The sequence below is a fragment of the Ailuropoda melanoleuca genome, chromosome 18 (assembly GCF_002007445.2).
Source record: "Ailuropoda melanoleuca isolate Jingjing chromosome 18, ASM200744v2, whole genome shotgun sequence".
Lineage (NCBI taxonomy): Eukaryota > Metazoa > Chordata > Mammalia > Carnivora > Ursidae > Ailuropoda > Ailuropoda melanoleuca.
In genome coordinates this window covers 31177878-31190595 of record NC_048235.1, presented here as the reverse complement: position 1 = coordinate 31190595, position 12718 = coordinate 31177878, and the positions used below count along the sequence as shown (strand labels likewise).

The 12718-nt window shown below is 45.9% G+C and overlaps 1 protein-coding gene across 1 annotated transcript in view; it reads right to left on the bottom strand.

Moving 5' to 3' along the window:
- Nucleotides 1–5699: 5699 nt before the first annotated feature.
- Nucleotides 5700–12718, bottom strand: part of SFRP1 (secreted frizzled related protein 1) — a 45568-nt gene continuing 38549 nt past the window's right edge. Inside the window, exon 3 of the mRNA XM_002918545.3 lies at nt 5700–9298. Within this exon, the coding sequence (XP_002918591.1) occupies nt 8976–9298 (323 nt within the window). The 3' untranslated portion in view covers nt 5700–8975. The remainder of the gene's footprint in view (nt 9299–12718) is intronic.

Below are 12718 nucleotides of genomic sequence, written 5' to 3'. Positions count from 1 at the left end.
AAGTGCACATGAATCAGAAACAGAGGGTCACGGGGCGCCTGGGTGGCACAGCGGTTAAGCGTCTGCCTCCGGCTCAGGGCGTGATCCCGGCGTTGCCGGATCGAGCCCCACGTCAGGCTCCTCTGCTATGAGCCTGCTTCTTCCTCTCCCTCTCCCCCTGCTTGTGTTCCCTTCTCTCGCTGGCTGTCTCTATCTCTGTCAAAAAAAAAAAAAAAATCTTTAAAAAAAAAAAAAAAAAGAAACAGAGGGTCACATTCCCTCTGAAATACTTGGGGGTGCAAAACACACTCTGAATTTAGCCTAATCCCAAATTAGGAGGCAGGCCAGGCCCTTGTTAAGGCACCCTAGCCCCTGTGTTTGGCCCAGCAACTGGGAACCCCAGCTGGTCAGGACAAGGCTGGAGCTCCCAGCCCTGAATTTCTGTGGCTGGCTCCTGACAGCTGCCTGATGNGGGGGGGGGGGGGGGGGGGGGGGGGGGCGCTGGAGTCCTGCACCCGGGCTCCATAATCCATACCAACAATACCAAAGGCATTGTGATGGGTCTTCCCCAGCAGGCAGAATGTGAGGCGACCTATAATGAGAACAATGAAAGGGTCTGACATGGAAATTTCAGTAGGAAACAAGCAATTACATGAGAACAAACATTCCCAACGCCACTCACAATCATCAGAACACATAACAGTGATTATAAAAACGATAGCAACAAATTTAGACCCAGAGCAGTTTGTGCATTGGAAACAAGAGTCCTCCTGGGGCAGAGCCGTGACCTTGCCTGGCACATGTGGACAGAGAGAGAGAGAGAGAGAGTGTGTGTGTGTATGCGCATGTGTGTGCCTTTTGGAACACATGAATTTCATTTGACTTGATTTAAAGCTGGATCTCTTTCCCTTGCAGTTGAAACCACTTCTCTTGAACAAACACATTTCCATCCACCAGGCAGAGAGGAAATTGTGAGTCAGAAAAGAGGACAGGATTTTCTCTGGACCTGCTGTATGTTCAGTCTGAGGACTGCTGGAAAATGTTCAGACCTGGAGAAAAGAATGCTCCTCTCCTGGAGGGCTGTGCTCTCCAGCCCAGGACTAGAGGGTAGGTCACAGTGAGGAGAGTCTAGGATGGAAATATTTTGCTAGGATCTAAACTGACCAGGCCACACCAGCTGTCCTTTTTTCATTGAGATTCATGTCACCATAGATCTAACATCTAAGGTTTTAAAGGTGAGTCCTTTCCTTCCATTGAGCGGAAATAAATGCAAGTCACTGGGCCGTGGTGTACCTCTACGCTGACCCTGCTTAGGCTCCATTGTGGGATGCCTTGATCACCCATCTCTAGCCTCCATATCATAAATAGCCATTGGTCCTGGCACTGCAAAGAGGAGGCATCCAAACGTGAGGAGGCATCCAAACATAAGGAGACAGTCTGAGAGAATTATGAGAGTATGCGAAGAGTTTACAGGTTGTGGCGGGTTGGCGGGTCGGGGGCAGAGCTAGGAAAGCTTCATGCTGACATTAATTGCAGTTTATGGCTGGTGCTTATTTTTTCCTCAAGCCTCCTCTTGCCTCCTCCTCCCCTTCCTCCCCTCTGGGCCCTGGGGGCCTCCCCCAAGCCTGGCCCAGGTCAGACCCAGATTTACCATGCTAGAGGGGTATACTGCAGCTAGAAGTCACTAAGTCACCTGCCAAGACTAGCAGCCAAATTTAGATTCCCAGTGGCCTCAGCTGCCAGCCTTGGGAGAGCATGCTGACCCCAGAGGAATCCAGCTAATTCTGTGGAACCCACCCTGGCTGTCCGTAGGCCACGTTGTGAAATAGGCACTTGGGTTTTGGCATGTGTTACCTTTATTCCTTCAGATTATAAGCTTACTCTTCTAGGCCAAGAGGCAAAATTTCTCAGATCTGCATAATCTTTCCAGAGAACTGGAGAGCCAAACCTGAGGTCCTTACCCCGCCCCCACCCCCCACTCACTCCCAGTACAAACAGTGACAGTGGATGCTGGTGGGGGTTATCCAAACGTGCAACAGACAGGAGATCTATCTCATGATCTTCGACAGGTTCCCTTCTTCATGAATCTCTTTTTTAAAAGGAAAACTAAGAGGCAGTTCTGGGTTTTGATTGCTTTATTTATCTTTCAGCCCTGACATCTAAGGAATCTCTGAGAAGTACCGGTCAGGGATCCCACCTGGCTAGCCAATGAACACTCTTCCTGAGCACACATGGTTCTAGGGCCCAGGACTCAGGCATTCCGGGGAAGTACTTGAGCTCTTTCCCAGGCAGTTGAAAGTTGAAATCCAAACAAACTGGGGCCCACCAGCTGTCCTTTTTTCATCAAGATTCACAGCACCATCAATCCAGTTTTCTGGGTAAGAATTTCTCCTTGGAGCTCCCGCTGCCCACAGCATAGCTTAGCTGAAATCCCAAGGACAGGACCATGAGAATTCCAAAGCCTTCACCCCTGCCCCCATCCAGCGACTCTGGCGCTCAGGTGATGGGAAGGTCATCCTAATTAAAACCACGTGGTGGGGTTTCAGCTGTGGAAAATTGCTGGATCCTTTCTCCTTCCTCCCACCTCCTCTTTCTCTCCTTAAACACACACATGCCACTTTCCCTCCCTTTATTTAAGCAAACAATTCTCTCCATGATTAAATACAGCTCCTTCTTATCTAAATAGTCCACAGATGTATAAAGACACAGGAGCTTTCTGCTCCTATTTGGAGCTTGTTCTGGTACCCATCTTCTCCAAACCTACAAAAAGGCCCTCGCTGACAGAAATTCCTAACGCCTGTTCCTCAGTAAATCAGCCCGGCTCGGCAGGCTGTCCTCAATTTATCAAAGAGGTGGGATTTCCCCTCCAAGTACTTCAGTTTTCCCCTTTTCTTGGCCTCTCCCATAACCTGAGCTTGAAACTGCCCAGATGTGAACAAATGGAACATGAAAAGTCCCAATTCTGTTGTCAGATTCTGATAGGACTTCAGCAGTCGAGGTAAATACCACCAGTTGGTCAACCTCAACGACCCCTGGTGGTCCAGGTCTGGGAACTGAGGGAATTCAGTGGAGGGCAGAGGCTGGGAGTGCTCATAGTTTGCTGAGGAGGAAAAAAAGGACGGGATCTGTGAGTTTCCAGAATGAGTGGAGTCTGTGGAAGAAGAACCAACCATCAAGGCCTGGGACAAAAGTGAAATCGAATGAGTGGAGGGTTGAGAGGGTTACCCCCAGCTTTGAGTTTCTCACTGGGGCTCTCCCACAGTGTGATTTTCTTTCCAACCCAAAGCACGGTTAATACTGAGTCCCGAGGAGATGGGCTCTACATAGGGATCCCAGACATGGCATTATTACATCAGGGGAACAAAGACACTGTTGAACCCCACAGCCCTTCTCACATGCCCCTTCTAGCCTCATCCTCAAAGTATGCTCAGCAGACCAGTAGTGGGCCTCTCCCCACAACCAGAATCTACCCCAACCCCATCAGAATCTGCATTTTCAGTCTCTGGGGGCTGGTGTGCATATCGAAGTCCGAGAAGTACTACGTGGAAAGCCAAACGTCCCTAGCTAAAGGAGAGAGGTTCATTCCTGCCCTTGCATCTCTACACTACCTCTTTTATGAACTCATACCTAGTAAGAATAACTCAGAACTTTAGAAAGGGCTGCAATAATATGGAGTATGTGGGTAGGGATAAAGGGGATACCAAAATAATAGTCTGCCTATCATCCCCAGGCCACTTATGTCCTCCAAAAATGTTTTGCAAAGTAAGATCCGACAGACTGCTGGCATGAGAAACCTAGAGCACAGCTCAAAGGTCAAATTCTACGGCCCCATGGTGAACCTTTTGAATCCAAATTTACAGGAGTGGAAGTCAGAAACTGCTTGTTAGCTGGCTCTCCCTCGATGATCTATGCTAATAAAGTTTTTTTCAATGACATTTTGAGGTTCATCTGTCACTGATGCTGTTACCTTAACTTCCCCTTACACCGGCAAAGAAGTCAGAAACTTCTTCAGATTCTTCTCTCTCTAAAGGGCATGGATAAATATCTGGGCTTGGAATGGGCTAGATTCCTGGGGAAATAATGAAATGAACCCATACTTATTTCTTAGATAGTTCTGGGGAACCATAGGGAACCATGCTAAAATTTAAGAGTGATTCTATTGTGACCCTTTATCTCTTTCTGGCCCCAAGCAGGAGAGCCCCTGTATAACTCTCTGAAGAAGTGCGGCGGCTCTAGAGCTTGAGGGCGAGGCTGCCGACCTTGGTGCTACCAGCATCCCGAAGGCACAGGCTCAAGCAGTCGTAACCCTTGAGGACCCCAAACTCCAGGACGACTCCAGCAGCAGAAGCCAAGATGCGCTTGAACATACTTCATTATCTTTTTGCTGATTTGTTAAAAAAAAAATTCAAAACAGCAATGGGAAGTGATGGGTTGGAGTGATGGGCTTCAGCGGGGTGACAAAGGCATCCACACCCAACCTAAAAGACCTTTTTCTTTTCATTAACCATGGGAGAATAAAAAGGAAAAAATGCCGATATTTGCCTTGACTTGGCTAGCATATCACTAGTTCACCAGTCATGTACATTAACATGGGAAAATCTTTAGATACGAGGGCACAGCTTTCATGGAATTTTCCCAAGTCCTCACAGCATGCTTGAGAAATGTTGTCTCTGTGCTTCTGGTGTGGTTTTTGGTGACCCAGGAATATTTACTCACTTCTGGGTAAAATTGCCAGTTGTCTTAGGCTTGGAGGTGCCTTGGTTTTTTGTTTGTTTTTTAAAGATTTTATTTATTTATTTATTTGACAGAGAGAGAGACAGCCAGTGAGAGAGGGAACACAAGCAGAGGGAGTGGGAGAGGAAGAAGCAGGCTCATAGCAGAGGAGCCTGATGTGGGGCTCGATCCCATGCCGGGATCACGCCCTGAGCCAAAGGCAGATGCTTAACGACTGCGCCACCCAGGTGCCCCATGGAGGTGCCTTGTTAATCAGAGAATGACATCAAATGAAGTTGTCACTGTAAGTACTTACAGAATTAAGTCACACTGAGGAATTCCTTGGGCAAGAGGCTTATCACCTAATATGAAATGGCTTAGGCTCAGCAAGTGCCACCCTCAGGGTGCAAAGAGAAGCTTGGCCATCACTCAGATATTGTTCCCACATGTCTAGCCCCTAGGAGCCCTGGGTTCCTGATACAGCGACACCACTGGCCTGGGAACCCCAAGCTCCTTGTGAAACCACAGCCATCCCCCATCTCAGCTTCTCCATCTGTAAATGAAACAGTTGAACGTGGTATCCTCTAAGATCTCATGCAGGTCTAAGATCCAGGTCCCAGAAAGTCTTCAAATTTTAGTTGGTAATTTTAACATGGAATTGGCTGAAGGGGAGAGAGCATCTAAAATCCAAAATGGAAAAGAAAGGCAGGGTTGAAAAATACATTCTTTGTATAACAAGTATGTAACCTTCTTCCTGGTTTCAAACAGACACAGCTGGGAGAAACACTTCTGGAAGTTATTCATGGGAGCAGATGGTCAACATGGGATGCTGGTGAGGGGAGTTGGTCGTGCCTCCCAGGTGCACCTTCAGCCCACCCATGCCCCGTTATCATTGCAAAGCTGTAAAGCTAGGACCAGAAAACACCACTGAAGAAACTCAAGCAGGGGGATGTAGAGGGTGAGTGGTCTATCATGGGGGGCAGGGGAGGCACAACTCACATTACCACTGATTAATTGAGTGATTTTAGTCAAGTGAATATTGATACATGGCAGGAAAAGCATGAAAGTAAAATGAACACATACGGGAATTACTATTAACATAAGTGATAACATCAAAACATCTGGTAAAATGCAGTTAAAACAACAACACAAATGAAATGGAATGTAAAACATTTTCACAGTATTCAAAGCTTTTGTAAAAGATTTAGACTCTAAAAGAGGAGTGCTACGTGAGGGGACTAGAGGAGACGGGAATTTCACCCGCGCCCTACGTATCTGCTGGGGACAGATCAGAAGGGCCAGGAAGCTGTTCCCTGGGGGTCACCCAAGGTGTGCTTCAGGAACAGATGGCCCAAGCCCACATCTGTAGAGTTCCAACAGAGCAACTAGTTACTTGGGGGTCTGATCAGAAACACACATTCTAGCTTTGGGTGCTGGGGTTTCTGTAATTTACAGATCCAAATGAAAACTGGAGCTCTGACTGGATTCTGCCTTTGGGAACCCTCGTTGCTAATGCACTGGCAGCAAGAGCCAAGTGTTACATGGGATAGTCTAAAAGTAAGGTGTTCTTGGGATTCTCAACTCACTAAGAGAACTAGCAATCTTCAAAGACTGAGCTGAGTTCAGCCAATGACTTCGAAGGATTCTACCCAGAATGATTTTTAACCTTAACAAATAGGACTTATGAACTAGCAACAATTACCAAATTACATACAGACCTCCTCTTTTGGAAACCGATGACCAAGCCGATAGTCTACACATTGGTTTTGTCATACCCTTTGTTGAGAAAAACAAAGGTTTGTGATTAAAATGCAGCTTTGCGTCCATAGTCTCCCTTTGTGCCCTCAAATTGCTGATGTGTTATAGACAAAGATAGTATGTCTCTCAAATCCTCAGTGAAACTCACAAGTCCTGGGACTGTCTGATTGGGATGAAACCTGCAGCTGCAATTCACACTTCCGATTTACTTTGAACTCATGCTGCAAACGTCACTTCCTACCTGAGAATTCCCACTTAGAGCCTTGAGCAGCACGACCACCCATTCTTCCGCAGTCTCTCTGCGGTAACTGCGAATACCCCACACAAACCCCTTCCTAAGGCCTTGCTTTGGACAGAGGCCTGTTGCATGACGCTCTCTGTCAAAATGAGCAGATACATATGAGCACTGAACTCTTGAGTTCATCAACGCAAGCAACCCAACGAAGGCCCAGATCCACGCATTCATGAAATCATTCGGAATTTCAGTTAACAATAGGAAAGTAGAATATTTCTAATTAACTAATACATATACACATATTTTTTTAAAAATCATCCAAAATTACAGGCAAATCACTTAAGATCCCCAACACTTTATGATTAAAGGTCAGAGGCAACCAAAAAAAGAAAAGTGTTAAAATAATAGGATCACTAATTGTGAGAGGTTAATTATATCAGGATAACCCTCAGGTAGGTAATGAAGTTGGCATGCTGATTTGCAGACTGGAGTCTTCAAAAATTAACAGAATCTTCCGCTGTTTCTGTGTCAGTCCAGGGGCCATGGGGGTGACACTTCCCAGCATCACTGCAGCTTTTGGATTGGGTATAAGCATTCGCCCAGAGGGACAACCACTAATTCACCACCTTCAGGTGTTACAGAGAATGAAGAATCGGGCTTAAGGAGCAAATTAATGTTTATAGCTTAGAGTGACTTCTTATACGCCTACCAGGAGGAGTAAAGTTGCCTATGTGAATGAGTTTATATACATCGCTTATCAAACGCAAGGGTTTTAAGATGTATCTTAGGGTACTCAGGAAAACATGCAGAGATGTATTGCCTTTGAAACTCACTTCTTGGATAGGGACACTTTGGGCTTCACTTTCCCTCTGTAGAAATTAAAAAAAAAAATTTTTTTTGTTTTGTTTTGTTTTGAAGTGCAGAGGACAGACAGGCTGGTTATTCTGAATTTCTTTGATCTACAGGCAGTCAGGTTGAAAGGAATCCACTTCTTCGCAGGAAAGGAAAGCACGGAAAGCACTGTGAATTCTGACTGGCACCAGGCTGGGGCCAGGGCAATCCAGAACACCTCAGAAAAGAGGGTCACGTGGTTACGCTATCAGGCAACTCCATCTCCCACCCCAGATGCCCAGTGAGAGAGCTGCCCGGCTGGAAAGTAGCCTCAAATGCACCAAAAGACCCTCAGCCCAGGACGCCTCTCAAATATCAGTGTGGACTTTTTTTTTTAATGTTGAAAAGTAAATAGGGTTTTTGTTGTTGTTCTGAGAAAAAAAAAGCAGAAGTGAAATGAGAGGACAGATGAAATTAGAACACTAAGCTCTTCACCCAATTACAATTCACACAGACTAGCAATTTGCTGGGCTGTTCCTAATTTTTTTTCTTTGTCTTTTTCTTTAACTATGTTTTTTGAAAACCACTAACCATTGCCTTCTCTGTCTGAAAATCATCGTCTATCTCATGCCATGGGTTTGGTGCTCACAGTCTTTCCTTTTCCTCACACAAAGGCAGGCACGTGCAGCCCTCCACACATTTGGAGTTTAGACCATGCACGGAGGCCAATGTTAACTGCCATTTACACGGCATCTGAGACTAGCTGATTCATGTCAAAAGACAAGCACGTGAAAAGGCAGAGCAGGCGTGACCTCCCTGTGTTTTCACTATTACATACTGTCCTTGTGCTTTTTCCTCCTGCACTGACTTTCTGGAATTGATCTCAAGTTCTAAGGGTGGTTGTGTGTTTCTGTCTAAGGCAGACAGAAAGATAAGTTACTCTGGAACTGAAAGTAACACATCCTACCAAGAGGTGGAACGTTCTAGTTCCAAAGGCCTAGATTAGCTGATAAATCCATAAGCAACTTGTAACAAAACAAAGAAAGCTGCAGAACTGAGTTTTTGTTGCTGTCTCTCACTTTTTGCCCAATCTCATTTTTGTCTTTGTTTGCTTTTTTAATGGCAAACTTTTCTTTTTTAGTGGCTGTCTCTGGTTGAAATGGTTTGCGCCTGCTTTAACTCAGTGATGTGCTGTTCCACAGTGTAGATCCTAAAAGACTTCCTAATCTAAATGTGTTTCCTTACCTGGGCATGCGGCTTTAAATACTGGCTGCACTGAGTCTGAAGCGTGGCTATGGAGGGGAGGCGTGGGGTGCTGTCAGAGCAAAGCCAGCTGGATTACAATGTCCTCTACCAACCGAAGGAGGACCGAGTGTGAACCTCCAGCTTCCAGGGTTGTCTGCTCAGCCCCACCCCTCACCCCAACCCACGGCTCCCTCCCCAACACACCCAGGGAGAGTCACTTAAAGACCGATTGAAAAGTGGGACATTCGTGATTTTTCATTTTCTTCATGAAGTTTTTGAATTCCTTGTTTTTCTTGTCCCACTTGTGGATTGCCGTCAGCAAGTACTGGCTCTTCACCTTGCGGCCCATGATGAGGAAATGGTGGCTGAGGTTGTCCAGCTGGTGGCATGGGCAGTCCGCCCCATTCTTCAGGTACAGGACAAGCTTCTTTAGTTCCTTCTTCTTGATGGGTCCCAGCTTCAGGGGCTTCTTCTTCTTGGGGACAATCTTTTTGTCACCATTTTCTTTTTTCACTTCTTTGATTTTCATCCTCAGTGCTAGAGATGGTGTAGGCAAAGAGGGGAAGAGAAGAGAAGGAGGGAGAAAAAGGATTTTAGAACACAGTTTTCCATCTAAAACAATAACCCAAACTTACGGCTCAAGAGGAGGCCGAAATGAAAGGCAACCTACAAGTCAAAGAAAGAGGGAGTTTCACAGATGAATGCCAAGGTCTCAGTTCATCTGTATGTTCTGATTCTGCCCCCTAGTTCTCTGGGGTCTAATGGTAACTCAATAGTTGACCTGGGAGGCCATGAGATTCTCGAATACATTTTCAGAACCAAATCATAGGGGCACCTGGGTAACTCCGTCAGTTAAACATCTGCCTTCAGCTCAGGTCATGGTCTCAGAGTCCTGGGATTGAGCCCGAGTTGGACTCTGTGCCCAGCAGGGAGTCTGCTTCTCCCTCTATGCTCTCCCTCTCTCTCTCTCTCTCAAATAAATAAATAAAATCTTTAAAAAAAAGAACCAAATCATATTTCTTTTTTTAAAATTCAGTGACTCAAAATATCATACAATGCTTTAAGAAAAGAAGGGGATCATATACTTGAATATAATCCATATACTCTATCACTATAGACCTCAGGATTCAAAGAAAAAACTCACCCTGAGTATGGCTTTGTTTTTTGTTTTTTGTTTTTAAAGAGAAAGCCATTGGTTTAGATGTTTAACATCCAAAGGACCTAAAGTTCCTTGAAAGTTGGGTCCTATAAAGCAGACCGACAAAATCTATGTGTGCACATGCAACAATGGGGAAATTTAAACAGGCATCAAACAGTCGTGCTTAAGAACATCAAAAATCAATGTCCAACTTTCACACTGGAGAAATCACCGTCCCCACCACTGTGCCTGTAGGGAGTTTTGACAGCAGGTACTGCTAATGTTCTGTCAACCACAAAGCAACCACTAACGGGTGACACCAATGTTCTTTCCACTTGGTAGACCCACACAGAATCAAACTCTGCTTTGAGTTTTTGACAGATTTGAGCAAGTCCTAGTGAAGTCTTGACAGAGAAATCCAAGTGATGACTTCCTGGAGTCTAACACAGGACGTGGGCACCGCTCTCTGCGGGGAGAGACACGGCCCATCCACCAAGGCAGCCTTCCCTTTTCTTTGTCTCTACGGACCCTGAGTTAACATTATTTTCATGTGAACGTATGGGCAGGCAACGTAGTGATGGCTACATAAGGTCTGTCGGTGAAGATAATTCAGTTCGTGTGGAGGCATTCCATAAGATGTAAATGCACTAAAAACCCAGCATCACCGTGACAATCAAGTCCCCTCTCAGGCTCTCCAGCCCAGATAGGTCCAAAGGAGAGGATAATCATTCTCCAGATGCTAGTCACCAGATAATTTGTGCATCCTCTGAATTCTTCTAAATTCAAAATTAGCAAGCCCCCCTCTTTTTAATAACTCAAAGTTCCCACCCACACTCTACGAGGAAAGGCCTGATTCTGAACAGAATAGCACTGGCTAACAATTAGGAGAGCAGATGGCATGCCAGGAAGTGTGCTATGTATTTTCCATGAATTTCCTCAATTAAACCCAACAACTCTGTGAGGAAGGTATAATTATTTTTCCCATTTAATAGATGAGAAAGCTGTGGCATAGGGGGTTAAGTTTACTTGGCCAAAGTCACTAATCCTCAACTTAAACCCATGTCTTAAAGGTGCACTTTGAATCACTGTGCAGTCCACCCTGACTCTATGGCTGCAAAATTCCTTATAATGAACCTCATATTTAGAGGACCAGCTACACAGATCAAGAAAATAAGGGGGACAAGCTCAGAGTCACTTCCTGGTTTCACCCACATTTCAAAATGACTTCATTTACGAAACTCTAGAAGAGTTTCTCCTGCTTGAAAGAGACTGCTCTGGCAAAGGAAAAACTGCATTTGCAAAGTCTTTATTATTTAGTATTTAGTTGATTAGAAAACACACCCTTGGCTAACCCGAGAATAGGAAGGAGGGGGGAACATCCTGGGAACAAACCTGTAATGAATGTGTCAAAGTCAGTAAATTAAACGCTCTCACTGCTTTCTTTTTCTTACAAAAAGAGTTCCAGATTTTGCAGTCTACTTAATCTCATATAATACCCTAGGCCTGGGATCCCTTAAGAAATGGCTCCCTCCCAAGGGCAGCAGAAAGTTCAAGAACTGGGCACTAAGCAGCAGAAGGCTCTCGAGGAGGATTAACCTTGACCTTTCAGGCTGGTCCAGGCTTCCCAGCACACATGGGAGTGAGCTGAGCACAGCCTCCCAAAGAGCTCCTTTCTTTCAGCTCTCCCCCACCCAAACCAGCCACTACCCAGTGCTTCTGATTATGCCTGATTCCCACCCCCACTCTGGACAGAGGGTCGTGGGGACCAGCAGGCGGGAGTGTGGCAAACAGAAAGCAACAGAAACCACCCGTCCAGGGCTTCACCCCAGATGTGCCTCCACAGGCTGACACCTGGTTTAGCTTCCCTTGTTGGCTTACAATCTTTGTGCCTGGTGGTTCACTTGGGAAAAGACTTCAGCTGTTCTGGTCTGTGGCTCACTGAATGAGAAGAGTTCTCAGTGGGGTTAAATAAGGGACCAGCACGAGCAGACTCACTGCCCAGGCCTAGGCAAAGTCAAGTCTCCATCTCTGCCTCCCCTCTGCAAAACGGAGAAGACAGGACTGGGAGAAAGCACATATCAGAGGAAGGCAGGAAAGAATACTGCAGGAAGGTAAGCAGTAAGAACAATTCTACTCCTTTCACAAGACCCTTTAAATAAAGGGGCCCCACAGCGTTAGATGAATCCCAAGCTGCTTCCCAAAGTCCAAGGCTGGGAACCAAGCGTTGCTATAGAAGCAATCAGTTACATCACCAGGTGAGATGAGTGCATCCCCCAACTGACAATGTGGGCACCCTCTTTAATTTTTTTTATATTTATTTATTTGCGACAGAAAGAGAGAGAGAGAGAGCGTGAGCGCGAGGCGGGGGGAGGGGCAGAGGGAGTGAGAGTCATAAGCAGACTCCACACTGAGTGCGAGCCTGACACAGGACTCGATCTCACGATCCTGAGATCGGGGCCTGAGCCGAAACTAAGAGTCAGACACTTAAGCAACTGCGGCACCCAGGCACCCCATGGGGGCACCCTCTCTGCTGCAGAAAAGGGAGCCAGACTCTACAGATGAGCACAGGATAGGCTGCTCTGTGCAAGGCTCCAGATTTCATGCTCACAGCAAGCATGTTAAGAAGGCACCGTTATTATTAATTACAATCAAGGAGAAGAACTCAGGTTAAGTAATGACAACCCGAAGCCACAGTATGTAAGAGATAGAATCAGAATTAAAACCCACACTTAACCCCAAAGACCACACTCTTTCCTACTACACCATGACTGGGTTTAAAATGATATTGCTTCAGTGGAAACTATTTCACTCTTTTGATT